Source organism: Cetorhinus maximus, chromosome 1, assembly GCF_964194155.1.
Source record: "Cetorhinus maximus chromosome 1, sCetMax3.hap1.1, whole genome shotgun sequence".
In the NCBI taxonomy this organism is placed as follows: Eukaryota; Metazoa; Chordata; class Chondrichthyes; order Lamniformes; family Cetorhinidae; genus Cetorhinus; species Cetorhinus maximus.
Genome location: NC_135879.1, coordinates 188,404,258 through 188,425,368, shown reverse-complemented (window position 1 = coordinate 188,425,368; position 21,111 = coordinate 188,404,258). Strand labels below are relative to the sequence as shown.

The 21,111-nt window shown below is 41.6% G+C and overlaps 1 protein-coding gene across 4 annotated transcripts in view; it reads left to right on the top strand.

The window, feature by feature from the left end:
* Nucleotides 1-21,111, top strand: part of LOC144685960 (talin-1) — a 255,104-nt gene that overhangs the window by 187,057 nt on the left and 46,936 nt on the right. For all 4 annotated transcript variants that reach the window (XM_078551056.1, XM_078551029.1, XM_078551047.1 and 1 more), the window contains 3 exons: nt 1,693-1,786; nt 11,779-11,868; nt 15,894-16,016. In XM_078551056.1, the coding sequence (XP_078407182.1) occupies nt 1,693-1,786; nt 11,779-11,868; nt 15,894-16,016 (307 nt within the window). The remainder of the gene's footprint in view (nt 1-1,692; nt 1,787-11,778; nt 11,869-15,893; nt 16,017-21,111) is intronic.

Here is a 21,111-nt window from a genome sequence, read left to right as displayed (position 1 = left end):
TATTCTCTGAATATTTTTTGCATAAAGCAAGCGCAGAAAGCCCTAAGTAAACTCAGGGATTAGAACTTTTTTCCTTCCATGGGAAACAATTTTGTTCTTGTCAATTTTCTGCTCTCCATAAGCCCCCTGTCCACTATGTTGCTCAAGAACATTATTGATTTGGAATCGGTTGATGCCTTCAATATGAACTTGATTGACATGAATCAGAAAGTTGAAGATAACAAAGACAACAAATGGCACTGCTTGATTTAGTATTTTAATTATAGGAAAGTAAATTGGCTTTTTGTAAAGTCAGGATTAATAGGTGCTGAGGTGGTAGGGATCCTGTGATGGATTAAAGTATATATGGGCTCTGGATATCATTACGCATTTAACATACTACTGTGGAAAATAATCTAAGTCCATGTACAAATGCAGCAAGACCTGGACAATATCCAGGTTTGGGCTGACAAGTGGCAAATAACGTGCATGCCACACGAGTGACGGACAATGACCATCTCCAACAATAGAGAATCCAACCATCGCCCCTTGATATTCAATGACATTATCATCTCTGAATCCACCACTATCAACATCCTGGGGGTCAACATTGACCAGAAACTGAACTGGACTAGCTATATAAATGCTGTGCCTACAAGAGCAGGTCGGAGGCTAGGAATTCTGCAGCACGTAACTCACCTTCTGGCTTACCAAAGCCTGGCTGCCATCTACAAGTCTCAAGTCAGGAGTGTGATGGAATACTCTCCACTTGCCTGGATGAGTGCAGCTCCAAAAACACTTAAGAAGCTTGATACCATCCAGGACAAAGCCCACTTGACTGGCACCCCATCCACAAATATTAACACCCTCCACCACCGACGCACAGTGACAGCAGTGTGCAGCATCTACAAGATGCACTGCAGCAACTCACCAAGGCTTCTTAGGCAGCACCATCCAAACCCAAGTCCACTACCATCTAGAAGGACAAGGGCAGCAGATACATGGGAACATTACCACCTGGAAGTTCCCCTCCAAGCCACTCACCATCTTGACTTGGAAATATATTGCCGTTCCTTCACTGTCGCTGGGTCAAAATTCTAGAACTCCCTTCCTAATAGCACTATGGGTGTTCCTACAATACGGACTGAAGCGGTTCAAGGAAGCAGCTCACCACCACCTCCTCAAGGGCAACTAGGGATGGGCAATAAATGTTGATCCAGCCAGTGAAGCCCATGTCCCATGAATGAATAAAGAAAATTGAAGTAATATTCATTATCTGAATTTACAGCGAGTACTATAATTATTCTAAAAATATGCTTTGTATAAAATTAAGCTTTGCCATAGTGATGGATGAGAACCAATTAGTTTTTAAATATATTTTATATACATAAATCAAGAGTCCTCTGTTTGCATTGTATCTGAAGTAAACTCGATGCTTGAAGAAAAAAATGTGGGCATAAAAAGCCTAAATGTTGGTACAGGCTATTGCAGAGATTGGAAATGTTAATTCTTCTGCATTAAAATGGATTTATCCAAATATTCTAAAAGTAGAAATTTAAAATCCAGCCCATACAGGTCAGACTTCACTCTGTAAAAGGTGTAACCAGTTTAATTTGAAAATCAGCAAAGTTTGTGATTTAATGTAGCTGCAATATGAATTTTATACACAAAGTAGTAAATACTTGTGTTTTGTATATTTTTTTCATATTGTAGAGCTGTGACTGAAAGCATCAATCAGCTGATTACTATGTGCACACAGCAAGCTCCAGGACAGAAGGAATGTGATAATGCTCTCCGTGAGCTCGAGGTAGGTAACAAACTGAGTGAAGACTTGGAGTTTGGTGAGAGGGGAGTTTTAAGTGTTAATTTTGTTCTTAAATTTTGTTCTTAAAATCTAATCTAGTCGTAATTAGCAGTAACTGGAAAGAACTCTGTAAGCAAGCTAAATTCTTTCTTTCCTGCAGTTTAGACAGGGTAAACTCACGCTCAGTTGTCGGAGCTGACTGGCTGAATTTGGTTACTGTAGTCCCAGTTCAGTCTGTTATAAACTCAGGGTTCTTTAGTGCAGCTGACAAACTGAATTAAGTTCAGTAAAGTTGGGGTAGGAGTTGTTTCCTCTTTCTATCTTTCTCTCCCCATGGAAATTGGCTCTTGCTCTACTACAAGGAAAGGAGTTAACTGTTTGGTGAGTACCTGGTAAGTGGGTAAGTTCTATTCTATCCCTAAGGTTTAAAATAATACACAATTTGGTGGTAAAGCTAATAAAACATATAAAAAAGCAACATAAATAAGTGATTAATAGAATTAAGTAATTATTTAAAACACATTAAAGATGGCAGGACAGGTGATGTGTCAAGGCTGCAGCATGTGGGAGCTCCTGGATAACATTGTGACCCAGGGCAAACACGTCTGCAGTAAGTATTTGCGGTTTGAGGAATTTCAGCTCAGAGTCATTGAGCTGGAGGCTGAGCTGCAGACTCTGCAACACATCAGGGAGGGGGAGAGTTATCTGGATGCTTTATACCAGGAGGAAGTCACACTTAAGGATAAGATCTTCTGATTTAGACAGTGGCCAAGACAGGAGGGTGTGACTGTGAGTGAGGCAGATAAGGGGACCCAGGAGTTTGAGCCTCTGCAATTGTCCAACAGGTTTAAGGTTCTCTCAGCTTGTTTGGATAAGAGTGGAGGCTGCAGGGTGAATGAGCAAACTGACCATGGCACCACGGTACAGGAAGCCATTCAAGCGGTGGGGAGCAAAAAGTGCCAATGACATAGGCTGGATGAGGAAGGAGGCTCTGCATAGCCAGTATGACAGGCTAGGCACCAAATTAAGAAGCGGAACCTCAAAGGTAATATTCTCTGGATTATTACCTGAGCCACGTGCAAATTGGCATAGGACAAATAAGATCAGAGAAATGAATGCGTGGCTCAAAGACTGGTGTGGGAGAAGCGGGTTCCGGTTCATGGGGCACTGGCACCAGTATTGGGGAAAGTGGGATCTGTACTGTTGGGACAGTTTACACCTGAACCATGCTGGGGCTGGTGTCCTCGTGAGCTGCCTAACTAGGGAAGTAGAGAGGATTTTAAACTAAATAGTGGGGGCAAGGGATCAAATTTGGGAAGATGTGGTAAACCAAAGAATGCAGACAAGGCAAGAGAGACAGGTATTAATATGGGAAATGATAAACAGACTGTGACAAGAAGGGACAGAGAGTACAAATCTAAGAGTAAATCAGCAGTCAAAGCTAGAGATTACAAAGATAAGAGGACAAAACTAAAGGCTCTATATCTAAATGCACATAGCATTCGAAACAAAACAGATGAGCAAATAATTATGATCTGATAGCCATTACAGAGACATGACTACAAGATGACATAGGTTTGGACCTGAATATTGAAGGGCATGTGACATTTAGGAAGGACAGGAAGTTAGGAAAAGGTGGAGGGATGGCTCTGATGATGGTATTAGAACATTAGCGCAGCAGGCGGTAAAGAAGGCAAATGGTATGTTGGCCTTCATAGCCAGAGGATTCGAGTACAGGAACAGGGATGACATATGAGGAGAAATTGAGTCGATTAGGATTATATTTGCTGGAGTTCAGAAGAATGAGGGGGGATCTCATAGAAACCTATAAAATTCTAACAGGACTAGACAGGGTAGATGCAGGAAGGATGTCCCCGATGGTGGGGGAGTCCAGAACCAGGGGTCACAGTCTGAGGATATGGGGTAGACCATTTAGGACTGAGATGAGGAGAAATTTCTTCACCCAGAGAGTGGTGAGCCTGTGGAATTCGTTACCACAGAAAGTAGTTGAGACCAAAACATTGTATGTTTTCAAGAAGGGGTTAGATATAGCTCTTGGGGCAAAAGGGATCAAAGGGTATGAGGAGAAAGCGGGAGCAGGCTATTAAGTTGGATGATCAGCCATGATCATAATGAATGGCGGAGCAGGCTCGAAGGGCCGAATGGCCCACTCCTGCTCCTAGTTTCTATGTAAAAGAGTTAACAAAGTGAGCATTGGTCTAAGAGCGCGTTTAGGGAATTGATAATGAAAGGTAGGGAAATGGCGGATGAATTAAACAGGTATTTTGCTTTGGTCTTCACTATCGAGGACACAAGTAACATCCTGGAAATAGTGTAAAGGGAGAGAGGAACTCGGGAAAATTACAATCACCAGGGAAGTAGTATGGAGCAAATTGTTGGGGCCGTGGGCTGATAAATCTCCAGGTCCAGATGGACTTCACCCTAAGGTTTTGAAAGAAATGGCTAGTGAGATAGTTGATGCACTGGTTTTAATTTTCCAAATTTCCCTAGATTCAGGGACGGTTCCATTTGATTGGAAAATAGCAACTATAACTCCTTTATTCAAAAATGGAAGGAGACAGCAGGAAACTACCAGTTATCCTAATATCTGTCATAATGTTAGAAGCTATTATTAAAGAAGTTATGGCAGGGTACTTGGAAAAATTCAAGGCAATCAGGCAGAGTCAACATGGTTTTGTAAAAGGGAAGTCATGTTTAACCAATTTATTGGAGTTCTTTGAAGAAGTCACATGTGTTGTGGATAAAGGAGAACCAGTGGATGTACTGTACTTAGATTTCCAGAAGGCATTTGGTAAAGTGCCACATCAAAGGTCATTGCAGAAAATAAAAGCTCATGGTGTAGGGGGTAACATATTGACATGGATAGAAGATTGGCTAGCTAACGGGAAACAGAGTTGGCATAAATGGATATTCTTCTGGTTGACAGGGTGTGACGAGTGGTGTGCCAGAGGGATCAGTGCTGGGGCCTCAACTTCTTACAATTTATATAAATGACTTGGATGAAGGGACCGAAGGAATGACAACACAAAGATAGATAGGAATCTTTTAAGTTGTGAAGAGGACATGAGGAGGCTACAAAGTGACATAGGTTAAGTGAGTGGGCAAAGATCTGGCAAATGGAGTTTAATGTGGGCAAATGTAAAATTGTTCATTTTGGCAGGAAGAGTAAAAAAGAAGCTTATTATCTAAATGGTAAGACATTGCAAGGCTTTAATATTCAGTGGGATCTGGTTGTCCTAGTGCATGAATCACAAAAGGTTAGTATGCAGGTACAGCAGGTAATTAGGAGAGCTAATAGAGTGTTATCATTTATAGCAAGGGGAATTGATTACAAAAGTAGGGAGGTTATACTTCGGTTGTACAGGGCATTGGTGAGACCACATCTGGAGTATTGTGTACAGTACTGGTCTCCTTATTTAAAGGAAGATGTACATGTGTTAGAAGCAGTTCAGAGAAGGTTTACTAGACTAATACAAGGAATTGATGGGTTATCTTATGAGGAAAGGCTGGACAGCTTAGGCTTGTATCTACTGGAATTTAGAGTAAGAGGCGACTTAATTGAAACCTTTAAGGCCCTGAGGAGTCTTGACAGGGTGGATGTGGAAAGGATGTTTCCTCTTGTGGGAGAATCTAGAACTAGGGGTCACTGTTTAAAAATCAGGGGTCACTAATTTAAGACAGAGTTGAGGAGAATTGCTTTGTCTGAGGGTTGAGTCTTTGGAACTCTCTTCCTGAAAAGGCAGTGGAAGCAGAGTCTTGGAATATTTTTAAGGCAGAGCTAGATAGATAGATAGTGCTAGATAGATTCTTGATTAACAAGTGGGTGAAAGGTTCTCAGGGGTAGGCAGGAACGTGGGGTTGAGGTTACATTCAGGTCAGCCATGATCTTATTGAATGGGAGAGCAGGCTTGAGGAACCGATTGGCCCACTTCCTGCTCTTAATTCATATGTTCGTACATAAACTTTTCCATTCTTCTTAGTGTTTCCCTGACTTGAACTTCTGAAGATCTTTGAAGGGTCTTGTTTCTGTTTAAAACTACAATTTCTACATAATTTCTTAATTTAGTATTAAGCTTTGAAGCAATATTGAAATACCACCAAGTGAATGGTTATGTTTCATGTAAGACCTTTTTGAGGCCCTTTATACACTTATGACTACTTACACACTCTGGGCAGAATTTTCTGCCTGCCGGGTGGACGGGCCCGACCCAATCTCCATCGGGCAGGGAGCCGATCCCCGCCGGAGAAGCGGGCCCCGCCGCCATTTTAAGTGGGCAGGCCAATTAAGGCCTGTCCAGCGTGACGCCTGGCAGGAAGCGCTATGCGCTTCCTGTGTGGGCGGGGGAGGGGATTCCCCAAATACGAGAGTGCGCTTTTTCGCGCATGCGCATGAAAGAGCGCACATCCCCTGAGGCTAAGTGCTGCCTCAGGGAGATCGCTGACAGTTGTATAAACATTAAAAATAGAAAAAAAAAATCCTTAACATGTTCCCCTCATGTGACATGTTAATAAATTTCATTAAAACTTTATTCAACTTTTTAAATCCCTACATGAAACCTCATCCTGCTGGTGGATGAGGTTTTATGTTTTTTCTATTTCCCACTGGGGCTCCTGGCCTGCCCACCAGCCCTAAGGTTGGACGGGCAGGTCCTTTAATTGTTTTAATGACCCTGTCAATGGCCTCAATTGGCCATTGACAGGTCGGTGGGCCCGCGGCTGATTTTGCTGCACCCCCGCCTTCCTGAAAATTTAAATGGGCCGGGATGACATCGGAGATTCCGCCCAACATCATCCCGCGTCATTTTGCGTGTCGGCGAGCGGGCCCCACCCCCAGCTCGCCGACGGCAAAATTCAGCCCTCTGATTATAATTTGTGAGGAGTTTGGAGCATGATCCACAGCAGTTGTTTTAAGTGCAAGTATTAGATGATGCTGGCTTACTGTGATCAGATTTAGGAAGGAAATACCTCCCAACAGCTAGACTTAAATGTATCTAAATCTGTGAGCAGCCAGATTTCAACTGGCTATATAATCAGCTGGAAAAAAAAAGGCTTTATAAAGATTTGTAAAGCAGACATTTAAAAAAAAAAGTAAATTCAGACTTTTTCCCTCCTGCTTACAAAACTGGGATTGGAATTCAAAAGTGAGGGAATGATGCTTCAGTTGTCCAGAGCCTTGATCACACCCTATTTAATATACTGCATCAGATTTGGTTTCGAAAGGGGGATACAGTGCAGATTCACCAGAATGATGTCCAGGGTTTATTTCTGAGAGCATAAACTTGGTGTGTACAGGTATTCCTTCAGCCATCTAAACTCCAAGTATTTAAAGTGATGAAAGGATTTGATGCAGTACAGGCTGAAGAGCTGGGAGATGCAAAACTGTGATGCTGGCAGGAGGTAGAAATTTATAATGAGAAGCGCTGATGGAAGTAAATGCAGATGTAACGTATTTAATATTGTAGGCATTTAGTGAGGTCTGAACTGGAGCAGGATGGATATTTAAAAACAAAACACTGAATCCTGGAAGTATGAAATAAAAATAGTAAATGCTGAAAGTACTCAGTCCAGGCAGCATCTTTTTAGTCTTTATTCCCTCAAGGGATATGGGCATCGCTGGCAAGGCTAACATTTGTTGCCTATCCCTAATTTCCCTTGAACTGAGGGCAGTTAAGAGTCAACCATATTGCTGTGGGCCTGGAGTCGCATTTAGGCCAGACCAGTTAAGGAGGGCAGATTCCCTTCCCTAAAGATATTAGTGAACCAGATGAATTTTTACGACAATTGATGATAGTCGTCATGGCCATCATTACTGAGACTAGTTTTATATTCCAGATTTATTAATTGAATTTAAATTCCACTAGCTGGCGTGGTGGGATTTGAACCCATGTCCCCAGAGCATTAAACTGGACCTCTGAATTAGTAGTCCAGTGATATTACTACTATGCCACCAAAGACTTCCCCCACCTCTGGTGCCATGCTAGTAAATCTCATCTGCATCCTCTGTAAGGCCTCTATCCTAGGTGTGGCGCTCAGAATAGAACGCAGTGGCCTGGATCTTGCAGCTGTAATGCCAATGAAACTGTCAGTATTCACCACATTACTCCTCTGAAGCTCTCAGCATCTTCTGGTGTCTGCATAAGGGCAGTTAAACATGGAAATCTGGAAGCTTCTGTCTGTGATTCCATGCTCCTCACAGGGTGCACTGTTCAAGTCCTTGCAGATGAAAATCTTAAAAATTACTTTTACTTTTTATGCTATGAGATCCACTGTAAAGACACTTGAAAATGGTTTTGCTTTGTTGAATGAGGTGTAACTGGGTTTTTAACACTGCAATCAATCAGAATTATTGATGAACAACCTCTCTGGCCCTGATAAACTGATTTTATATTTGTGGAATGTCAAATTTCTCTTATGATTAAAATTTCAAAGATTGTCGAAGATTTTTTAATGTTTTTGTTTCAGCTTCTATCTTAATCCCATGCGTATGTCCCAATATTTATTTTGTTTCATGATTAAAATTTATAAAAAATGAATGATAAAATCTGGTTTGCTGTCTGAGAATTCTTCAATAGGATTGGCTGTTAACCTGTTCAATAACAACTGTTGCTGGACAGCAGAGATTCTTTATCGTTAGCGTCAGAATGAAATTCATGTCAGGAAGGGTAAAATTCCCATGCCACAGAAATCATTAGATCTTTGTGGGCATGGGCAGCTTTCTTTGAGGTTAGTAACGAATTCCATCACTTCACCACTGACTGCAAAATCCAGGCCAGTACCCCAGCTGAGGCCTAACCAGTGCTTTATAAGGGTTCAGCATAACTTCCTTGCTTTTGGAACCTTGGCCTCTGTTCATAAAGCCCAGGATCCCATGTACTTTTTTAATGGCTGTCTCAATTTGTACTGCCACCCTCAAAGATTTGTGTGGGTGCACCTCTGCTCCTGTACACCCTTTGAAATTGAAACATTTAATTTTTATTGCTTCTCCTCCATCTTCCTAACAGAATATATCACTTCACACTTTGTGTGAAATTTCATCTGCCATGTGCCTGCCCTTTTCATCAGTATGCCCTTCTTTAGTTTGCTACATAAAGGCATGGAAATAGGAGCTGGAGTCTGCCATTTGACTTTTCGAATTTGCTTCAACATTCAACAAGACCTGATCTTACCTCAGCTTGGCCTTCCCAGACTATTACCCAAACATGTATCAACCTCTGCCTTGAAGATACTCAACAACCAGTGTTCACGATACTGAGAGTGGAGAATTCCAAAGAGTCGCAACACTTTGAGTGAAGAAATTTGTCCTTATCTCAGTCCTAAATGGCCAACCCCTTATTCTGAGACCGACTCCTGTGTTCTAGATTCCTGTTACTATCCGCCTGAGTTTCCGAGTTTCCTGTCATGAGCAAACATTGAAATTTTGTCCTGTAACAGAGCTCCAGGCCATTATCAATAAGAGCAGTGATCTGAATGCCAGCACATGAGGAATGCCCCTGTATACTTGCTTCCAGTCTGAAAAACAACAGTTCACCACTACTCCCTGCTTTTTGTCCCTTAGCCAATTTAGTAGCCATGCTGTACTGTCCCTTTTTAAAGTATAATTTTTGAAAGTTGAATTGATACTTTGTTCCACACTTTGGCTGACCAAATATGTTCATGTTTGCATTTAATTGCACGTGACTATTTTGAAAAACAAATATTCAGTTGCTATCAAATAAAGACCATTACTGATCAGTAGATATAGCCATAAAGCACCCTTCTGGCAATCAAAGGTGACTGAGACCTGCCAGATTTCTTGCTGAGTAATCAAGTTCTTGCAACACTTTTTTGGATACAGGAGGAAGTGCCTTGTACAACGGTGTTAGCAGGCTGTAAGTGAAAAATTTACAGCTGTTTTTATGTTGAGACTGGTGGGAGCTGCATTGATTTCACATAACTAGTTGTAACCTGAAGAAAAAACAGGTTTAAAAATAAAATGACTCTTCACAGCTGCTGCATGTAGAATTTTAGGTTTTAGCTTCTGGGTTTCAGCCAACTGCATGAAATGTGTGCATTGTGGACCTCAGTATGAACTTAAGACCATAAGACGTAGGAGCAGAAGTAGGCCATTCGGCCCATCGAGTCAACTCCGCCATTCAATGAGATAGATCATGGCTGATCTGATAATCCTCAACTCCACTTTCCTGCCTTTTCCACTTAACCTTTGATTCCTTAATGATTAAAAATCCATCTGTCTCAGCATTGAATATACTTAATCACCCAGCCTCTAAAACCCTCTGCAGGTAAAGAATTCCACAGATTAACTACCCTCTGAGAGAAGAAATTCCTCCTCATCTCTGTTTTAAGTGGGTGCCCCTTACTCTGAGATTATATCCTCTGGTCCTAGACTCTCCCACAAGGGGAAACAACCTCTTAGCATCTACCCTGTCAAGCCCCCTAAGAATCTTATATGTTTCAATAAGGTCACCTCTCATTCTTTTAAACTTCAATGAGTACAGGTCCAACATACTCAACCTCACCTCATAAGAAAATCCCTCCATACCCGGGATCAACCTAGTGAACCTTCTCTGGACTGCCTCCAATGCCAGTATATCTTTCCTTAGATAATTGGACCAAACTGTTCACAGTATTCTAGGTGTGGCCTAACTAGTGCCTTGTAAAGTTTTAGCAAGACTTCCCTATTTTTATACTCTATCCCCTTTGAAATAAAGGCCAACACTCCATTTGTCTTCCCTATTACCTGTTGAATCTGTATGCTAGTTTTTTGGGATTCATGCATGAAGACCCCCAAATCCCTCTGTGCTGCAGCTTTCTTTGGTCTTTCTCCATTTAAATAATATTCAGCTCCTCTATTCTCCCTGCCGAAGTACATAGCCTCACACTTTCCCACATTATGTTCCATCTGCCACATTTTTGCCTACCCATTTAACCTGTCTATATCCCTCTGTAGACTCTGTGTCATCCTCACCACTTGCCTTCCCACCTATTTTTGTGTCATCCGCAAACTTGGCGATAGTACATTCATTTCCCTCATCCAAGTCATTAATATATATTGTAAATAAATGTGCCTCAGCACTGATCCATGTGGCACTCCACTAGTTCCAGGTTGCCATCCTGAAAATGCACCCATTATCCCAACTCTCTGTCTTCTATTAGTTAGCCAGTACTCTATCCATACTACCCCCAACATCATGGGCTTTTATTTTATTAAGTAGCCTTATGTGTGGTACCTTATAGAACACCTTCTGGAAATCCAAATATATTACATCTACTGGTTCCCCTTTATCTATCCTGCTTGTTACCTCCTCAAAGGGTTCTAATAAATTTGTCAGGCACGATTTCCCCTTCATGAAGCCATGCTGACTCTGCTTGATTATATTATGCATTTCTAAATGCTCTGCTATTACACCCTTTATAATAGACTCCAGCATTTTCCCAATGACAGATGTTAAGCTAACTGGCCTATAGTTACCTGTTTTTGTCTCCCTCCCTTTTTGAATAAGGGAATAATAATTTGGCAGTCTCAGCATAAAACCAGTTTACAGTTCAGTCACATGTAATGCACTTCTGATTTATTTGAACTAAATTTACTTTATGCTGTCACTTGCTTATGTTCTCAAAGCAGTGAGAACTAAAACAGTATGCTTGTATTGCCAATTACAATCCTTCAGTGGTCTCATTTCCCTCCTCCTTCTGTCCACTGCTCCAATTATTGTGTCACATTTAAAGGGCATTTGTATATTTTAGAAATTTCAATAAGATCTAAGGGATAACCAAATTTAATCACACCAATCTTTTCACTGTTGATTTGCATAAAGAGAACTGCAAAAATGATTAACATGAGTAATGCACAGCAGCTGCACTACAGTACTGAACAAATTTGTGCCATGTGTTGCAGTTAGCTAAACTATGATGTATTTGCTGGGGTACACTTCTCTTGGAATATCATATAAACCTGAAATGTGGTTTTCTTACAGACTGTCCAAGGAATGCTTGACAATCCCACTGAGGCCGTCAATGACTTGTCTTACTTCGATTGCATTGACAGCGTGATGGAAAATTCCAAGGTATCAATGTGGATATTTTACAAAAGTGAATTGTTCTGTGAAGAGCAGCCATTAATTACTGAGCAGTTTTGTTTGATGGACATTCTTGATTCTGTTTAAGTCAGGAATGCATGCTTAAGGATGTATTACTAAGAAAATATGGAAGTTTATATTCTTTAGGTTAATGGCACATTTTACTTGCTTCTCTTATCTCTTGCTTCATAATTCAGCTTCTCTATTATAAGGTTAATTAAGTACATTTTGCCCAATTTTTTAAAGATATTCACGCATCATATTTTTGTAGAGCACTTTAACTATTAGAGTCCGCATGTTCTTTAGTCTGTTTATTAGATTTATGTTAAGTAAATCAAGATTAGACATTTTGGAATAAGTAGATGGAGAATTGCATGGGAGCAGGTAGGTTATTTTTGAGCCCACTGTGCCATTTTGTAAACTATGGCAGCTTTCCCTTCAATCCCAGTTTACTCTGCCTCTTCACATTCCTTGAGCCTTAAATAATCATCAGTCTTTTAAAAACATGATTCTGCATCTGTGACCTGTGGGGCAGCACGTTTCACATTTTTGCAACATTCTGCAGTAAGAGACTTTTCCTGAATTCACTTAACAGGCTTATTCTAACTTGGAGGTTAAAACCTTCTATTCTGAATCCTCATGCTTTCCTTGTCAATTTCCTTCTTTGTTTCAAAAGTCTCATTGAAACCACCTCGTTCTAGAAGAATCCTCTTTCCTTTTATAAAATACCTTTCACATCCTCAGGATAAGCCAAAGGGCTTCAAACCAACAACCTTTTGGAGATGTAGTCACTGCTAAATGACAGCCAATTGGTGCACAGCAAGCTCGCACGAGAGTGAGAAACTTAGTTCGGAAACATCTGTGCTAAACTTAAATCAGGGTGATTACAAAGGAATGAGGGCAGAGTTGGCTGGAGTGGACTGGGAAAGGAGTTTAGCACAAAAGACGGTAGACGTTTAAGAAAATAGTTTATGACTCATAACAAAGGTATATCCCAATGAGGAAGAAGGATTCTAGGAAGGGGATAAACCAACTATGTTAACCAAAGAAGTTAAGGATAGTGTCAAAGTGAAAGAAAAAACATACAATGTGGCAAAAATTAGTGGTAAGCCAGAGGATTGGGAAAGTTTTAAAAACCAACGGAAATGATCAAAAAATAATAAAGAGGGAGATAATAAACTTTGAGGGTAAACTAGCAAGTAAAATAAAAACGGACAGTAAGAGCTTCTTTAAATATATGAAAAGGGAGAGAGAGGCCAAAGTCAATATAGGCCCCTGAGAGAATGAGGCTGGGGAAATAATAATGGAGAACCAGGAAATGGCAGAGGAGTTAAATAAATACTTTGCATCAGTCTTCATGGTTGAAGACACTAATAGCATTCCAAAAGTACAAAATAATCATGGGGCAAAAGGGGGGGAGGAAATAAATACAATAATTATGACTAGAGAAAAAATACTAGGAAAACTTAATGGGGCTAAAGGCTGATAAGTCACCTGGATCTGATAGGTTGCATCCTAGATTATTAAAGGAAATAGCTGCAGAGATAGTGGATACTGGTAGTAATCTTCCAAGAGTCCATAGATTTTAGAAAAGCTCCAGAGGATTGGAAAACTGCCAATGTAACACCCTTATTCAAAAAGGGAGGGAGACAAATAACAGTCTATAGTTATAGACTGGTTAGTTTAACGTCTGTCATTGGGAAAATGTTGGAGTCTATTATAAAGATGTAATAGCAGAGCATTTAGAAATGCATAATCTAATCAAGCAGAGTCAGCATGGCTTCATGAAGGAGAAATCATGCCTGACAAATTTATTAGAATTCTTTGAGGAGGTAACAAGCAGGAAAGATAAAGGGGAGCCAGTAGATGTAATATATTTGGATTTCCAAAAGGCATTTGATAAGGTACCACACATGAGGCTACTTAATTAGATAAGAGGCCATGGTGTTCGGGATAGTATATTATCATGGATAGAGGACTGGCTAACTAAGTTGGGATACGGGGGGGCCAGGGGGTGGCGGGGGGGTGGGGGGGGTGGTGGGGGGACTGGGTGCATTTCCAGGGTGGCAAACTGTAACTAGTGGAGTGCCACAGGGATCATTGCTGGGGCCACAATTATTTACAATATATATTAATGACTTGGATGAGGGAAGTGAATGTACTATCGCTAAGTTTGCAGATGACACAAAAATAGGTGGGAAGGCAAGTGGTGAGGATGACACAGAGTCTACAGAGGGATATAGACAGGTTAAGTGAGTGGGCAAAAATGTGGCAGATGGAATATAATGTGGGAATGTGTAAGGGTATGCACTTTGGAAGGAAGAATAGAAGAGCTGAATATTATTTATATGGAGAAAGACTGAAGAAAACTGCAGCACAGAGGGATTTGGGGGTCCTCATGCATGAATCCCAAAAAGCTAGCATACAAGTTCAGCAGGTAATAGGTAAGGCAAATGGCATGTTGGCCTTTATTTCAAAGGGAATGGAGTATAAAAATAGGAAATTCTTGCTAAAACTATACAAGGCACGAGTTAGACCACACCTGGAATACTGTGAACAATTTTGGCCCCCTTATCCAAGGAAAGATATACTGGCAGTGAAAGCAGTCCAGAGGAGGTTCACTAGGTTGATCCCGGGTATGGAGGGATTTTCTTATGAGGAGAGATTGAATATGTTGGGCCTGTACTCATTGGAGTTTAGAAGAATGAGAGGCAACCTTATTGAAACATATAAGATTCTTAGCATCTACCCTGTCAAGCCCCCTAAGAGGTTGTTTCCCCTTGCGGGAGAGTCTAGGACCAGAGGGCATAATCTCAGAGTTAGGAGGCTGTACTGCAGAAGGCTGTAGAGGTTGGGTGATTAAGCATATTCAAGGCTGAGATAGACAAATTTGTAATCATTAAGGGAATCGAGGGTTATGGGGAAAAGGCAGAAAAGTGGAGTTAAGGATTATCAGATCAGCCATGATCTCATTGAATGACGGAGCAGCCTCGATGGGCCGAATGGCCTACTACTGCTCCTACTTCTTAAGGCCTAAATAAATTACAGAATATTTTGTTATGATAGTGGTATTGGCCAGAACATGCCAATAATTCTTGGCACCTTTTCAGTCTGTACCATGGGATCTTTTATGTCTGCCTAAACAAGTAAGTAGAGTCTTGGTTTCATCTCATCCCAAGGAATACTTCCCAAATTTACCCAGCCTCTCAGCATAACTAAGTTTCTTCATTACAGGTACCTTGTGAATTATGTTCCCTGTAAATTCAGAATAGCTTCCCAAAGATGCAGTACCCAAAACCAAAGGCCGCTACAAGTAAGATCTGCCTAGCACCTTGTGTCGTTGAGGTAGAGCTTCCTTGTTTTTGCAATTGTTGCCTGAAGGAATTTTAAAAAGATTAATTTTAGAACAATTTCTCTTAAAATTAATAAATGGTACACAATCAAATGTTAAGAGTTGTACTTCTGTCTATTTTCATATTGAGAGCAAAAGAATAATTTTCTGTCAGATGCTTTTCTCTTTAATCTGACTTATGAAATTCAGACATTTTATCACATTGTCCATTATGTTTCAGCCATGGCTCTGTTGATAACGCACACTCCACTGAATCACAAGATTCCGTGGGCTTGAGCACAAAAATCAAGGCTGACACTCCGGTACATACTGAGGGAGCACTGCACTGTCTTTCAGATGAGACTTTAAACTGAGGCCCCAACGGTCTGCTTAGGTGAATGTAAAAAATCCCATTACACTAATTTGAAGAAGAGCAGGGGAGTTATTCGTGGTATTCTTGCTGATATTTATCCCTCCATCAACAACAAAAAACAAATTTTCTGGCCATTATCACGTTGCTGTTTGTGGACTTTGCTGGGTCCAAATTAGCTGCTGCTTTTCCTATACTACAACAGTAACTGCACTTCAACAAGTACTTCATTGGCAGTAAAGTGCTTTGAGACATCTGATGATTGTGAAAAGCATGATATAAATGTAAGTCTTTCTCTTTGATTTTCTTTAGGTTCTTGGAGAGGCAATGACCGGAATCTCTCACAATGCTAAGAACAGTGACCTACCAGCCTTTGGTGATTCAGTAAGCTCTGGTTCCAAGGCTTTGTGTGGACTCACAGAAGCAGCTGCTCAGGTAAACATTTTTATTTATCCTTTCGCGGGATGTGGGCATTGCTGGCTAGGCCAGCATTTGTTGCCTGTCCATAATTGCCCTTGAGAAGTGGCAAGCTGCCTTCCTGAACCACTGCAGTCCTTGTGGTGTAGGTACGTCCACAGTGCTGTTGGGGAGGGAGTTTCAGAATTTTGACCCAGTGACAGTGAAGGAACGGCGATATATTTCCAAGTCAGGATGGTGTCCGCCTTGGAGGGGAACTTCCAGGTAGTGATGTTCCCATGCATCTGCTGCTCTTGTCCTTCTAGATGGTAGACATCGGTGGTTTGTAAGATACTGTTGAAGGAGCCTTGGTGAGTTGCTGCAGTGCATCTTGTAGATGCTGCACACTGCTGCCACTGTGCGTGGGTGGTGGAGGGAGTGAATGTTGAAGGTGGTGATTGAAGGGGTGCCAATCAAGTGGGCTGCTTTATCCTGGTTGGTGTTGCGCTTCTTGAGTGTTTTTGGAGCTGCTCTCATCCAGGCAAGTGGAGAGTACTCCATTACACTCCTGACTTGTACCTTGTAAATGGTGAGCAGCCTTTGGGAGTCAGGAGGTGAGTTACTCGCTGCAGAATTCCCAGCCTCTAACCTGCTCTTGTAGCCACAGTATTTATATGGCTAGTCCAGTTCAGTTTCTGGTCAATAGTACCCCCCTGCAGAATGTTGATAGCGGGGGATTCAGCAATGGTAATGCTGGATGAATTGAATGTCAAGGGAAATGGTTGGATTCTCTCTTGTTGGAGATGGCCATTGCCTGGCACTTGTGGTGTGAATGTTACTTGCCACTTATGAGCCCAAGCCTGAATATTGTCCAGGTCTTGCTGCATTTAGACATGGACTGCTTCCATATCTGAGGAGTTGCAAATGGTGTTGAACATTGTGTAATCGTCAGCGAACATCCCCACTTCTGACCTTATGAAGGAAGGAAGGTCATTGATGAAGCAGCTGAAGATGGTTGGGCCGAGGACACTACCCTGAGAAACTCCTGCAAGTGATGTCCTGCAGCTGAGATGATTGACCTGCAACAACCACAATGATCATCTTTTGCGCTAGGTATGACTCCAAACAGCGGAGTGTTTTCCCCCTGATTCCCATTGACTGCAGTTTTGCTAGGGCTCTTTGAAACCACCCTCGGTAAAATGCAGCCTTGATGTGAAGGGCAGTCACTCTCACCTCACCTATTGAGTTCAGGTCTTTTGTCCATGTTGGACTAAGACTGTAATGAGGTCAAGAGCTAGGTGTCCCGGACAGAACCCAAACTGAACATCAATGAGCAGGTTATTGCTGAGTAGCTGTCATTTGATAGCACTGTTGATGACCCCTTCTATCACTCTGCTGATGATTGAGAGTAGACTGATGGGGCGGTTATTGGCCGGGTTGGATTTGTCCTGCTTATTGTGGACAGGAAATACCTGGGCAATTTTCCACATTGCCTGGTAGATGCCAGTGTTGTAGCTGTACTGGAACAGCTTGGCTAGGGGTGGGTCTAATTCTGGAGCACATGTCTTCAGAAATATTTGCTGAAATGTTGTCAGGGCCCATAGCCTTTGCAGTGTCCAGTGCCTTCAGCCATTTCTTGATATCGTGGAGTGAATGGAATTGGCTGAAAACTGGCATCTGTGATGCTGGGGACATCCGGAGGAGGCCGAGATGAATCTTCCATTTGGCACTTCCGGCTGAAGATTGTTGCGAATGCTTCAGCCTTGACTTGCTGGGTTCCACAGTCATTGAGGATTGGGATATTTGTGGAGGCGCCTCCTCTAGTTAGTTGTTTAATTGTCCACTGCCATTCATGACTGGATGTGGAAGGACTGCAGAGTTTTGACCTGATCAGTTAGTTGTGGGATCACTTTGCTCTGTCTATCACTGGTTGCTTCCATTGTTTGGCGTGCAAGTAGTTCTGAGTTGTAGCTTCACCAGATCGACACCTCATTTTTAGGTATGTCTGGTGCTACTTCTGGCTTGCCCTCCTGCATTCTTCATTGAACCAGATTTGGTCCCCTGGCTTGACAGTAGAGTAGTGGATATGCCAGGCCATGAAGTTACAGATTATGGTTGAATACAATGCTGCTGCTAATGGCTCACAGCGCCTAATGGATCATCAGTTTTGAATTGCTAGGTTTGTTTGAAACCTATCTCATTCAGCACGGTGGTGGTGCCACACAATATGGAGGGTATCCTTGGTGTGAAGACAGGACTTTGTCTCCACAAGGACTTGTGCAGAGGTGTCTCCTACCAATATTGTCATGGACAGTTGCATTTGCGACAGGTAGATTGGTGAGGAGAAGCCAAGTAGGCTTTTCCCAATCTGTACACATTAAATTATGCAAGAGTTGCTCATAAAAGGCAGCTTGAACAGTGCCAATAGGGCAGTGCTCCGTATGGTTGCTGTCTTTTAAATGCACCCTTTGCATCTATATGGAATTCTTAAATTATTATATCTGTGCCAACTCTTTGGTAGAGCAATGCCCAACTGCGTCAGCTGTTCCTGCACTCTCCCCATAAGTCTGGCATGATTTGTTTCTAATAATTTAAGGGGATTTAAGGCATTTAAGGGGCTATTTCAGAGTATTCAGAATAAGTACATTCCTACTATAAAGAAAAATTCTAAGGGGAGGACCCAATACCATGGTTATCTAAGGATGCACCCTTTGCATCTATATGGAATTCTTAAAATGTTAGGATCATAAAAGGTTACAGCATAGATGGATATTCATATTATTATATCTGTGCCAACTCTTTGGTAGAGCAATGCCCAACTGCGTCAGCTGTTCCTGCACTCTCCCCATAAGTCTGGCATGATTTGTTTCTAATAATTTAAGGGGATTTAAGGCATTTAAGGGGCTATTTCAGAGTATTCAGAATAAGTACATTCCTACTATAAAGAAAAATTCTAAGGGGAGGACCCAATACCATGGTTATCTAAGGATGTTAAGGAAAGTATCAAACTTAAGGAAAAAGCATACAACTCCGCAAAGATGAGTGGTAGGACAGATGGTTGGACAGAATATAAAGAACAGCAGAGAATGGACTAAAAGGTTAATCAGGTGAAAGAAATTAGAGTATGTGAGGAAGCTAGGTAGAAATGTAAAAACAGATAGCAAGTACAGACATTTGAAAAGGGAAAGAGTAAGTACAGTGAGTGTTGGTCCTCTAGAGAGTGACAGTGGGGAGTTAATAGTAGATAATAAGGAAATGGCAGAAGAAATTAACAAATATTTTGCACCTGTCTTCACTATAGAGGATGCAAAAAACATTCCAGTAATAGCTGAAAATCAGGAGGTCAACGGGAGAAAGGAACTTGGTGAAATTGAAATCGCTAGGGAAACGGTACTGAGCATATTGATGGAGCTGAGGGCTGGCAAGTCTCCAGGTCCTGATGGACTACATCCTAGGGTCTTAAAAGAGGTGGCTTATGAGGTCGATGTGCTGGTGTTAATTTTCCAAAATTCACTAGATTCTGGAAAGGTTCCATCAAATTGGGAAGTAGCAAATATAACTCCTCCATTCAAGAAGGGAGGGAGACTAAAAACAGGAAACTATAGGCCAGTCAGCTTGACATCTGTCTTGGGGAAGTTATTAGAATCGATCATTAAGGAGTCATAGCTGGGCACTTGGAGGAGCTCAAGGCAATAGGGAAGAGTCAGCATGGTTTTATGAAAGGAAAATCATGTTTAACCAATTTATTGAAGTTTTTTGAAGGAGTAACATGCGCAGTGGATAAAGGGGAGCCTGTTGGCGTACTGCACTTGGATTTCCAGAATTTGATAAGGTGCCACATCAAAGATTATTACGGAAAATAAAAGTGCATGGTGTAGTGGGTAACATATTAGCATGGATAGAAGTTTGGTTGGCTGGCAGGAAGCAGAGAGTATGCATAAATGGGTCTTTTTCTGATTGGCAGGATGTGACGAGTGGCGTCCCACAGGGGTCTGTACTGGGGCCTCAACTTTTTACTATTTACATCAATGACTTAGATGAGGGGAGTGAAGACATGGTAGCTAAATTTGCAGTTGACACAAAGATAGGTAGGAAAGTATGTTGTGAAGAGGACATGAGGTTGCAGATGGATATAGATAGGTTGAGTGAGTGGGAAAAGATCTGGGAAATGGAGTTTAATGTGGGAAAATGTGAAGTTGTTCACTTTGGCAGGAAGAACAAAAGAGCATAGTACTAATTAAATGGAGAACGGCTGCATAATTCTGAGGTGCAGAGGGATCTAGGTGTTCTAGTACATGAGTCACAAAAAGTTAACATGCAGGTACAGCTAGTAATTAAGAAGGCTAATGGAATGTTATCCTTTATTATGAGAGGGATTGAACATAAATGTAAGGATGTTATGCTTCAGTTATACAGGCCATTGGTGAGACCATACCTCAAATACGGTGTACGGTTTTGGCCTCCTTATTTGAGGAAGGATGTAAATGCATTGAAGGCAGTTCAAAGGAGGTTTACTAGATTGATACCTGGAATGAATGGGTTGTCTTATCAGGAAAGGTTGGACAGACTGGGCTTGTTTCCACTGGAGTTTAGAATAGTGAGGGGTGATTTGATTGAAGTATACAAGATCCTGAACGGCCTTGACAAGGTGGACATCGAGAGGATGTTTCTACGTTTCCTCTTGTGGGTGAGTCCAGAACTACAGGGCACTGTTTTAAAATTAGGGATCATCCTTTTAGAACAGAGATGAGGAGAAATGTTTTCTCTGAGAGGGTTGTGCAACTTTGGAATTCTCTGCCTCAGAAGGTGCTGGAGGTGGGGTCATTGAATATTTTTAAGGCAGAGGTAGATAGATTCATGTTAGGCAAGAGAATCAAAAGTTGTCGGGGTTAGATGGGAATGTGGAAATCGAAACACAAGATAATCAGCCATGATCTTATTGCATTGCGGAGCAGGCTCGAGGGGCCGAATGGACTACTCCTGTTCCTATTTCTTATGTTCTTAATTATCACTTGTAAATTAAAATATGCAGTGGTTTCTTTCTCAGTTGCTCTGTTGCAAAGCATTCCATGCTTGAACACATCAACAGTAGTTCTTTACTCTGCTCCTCAATTCCTCGCTCTCCTAGTGATAA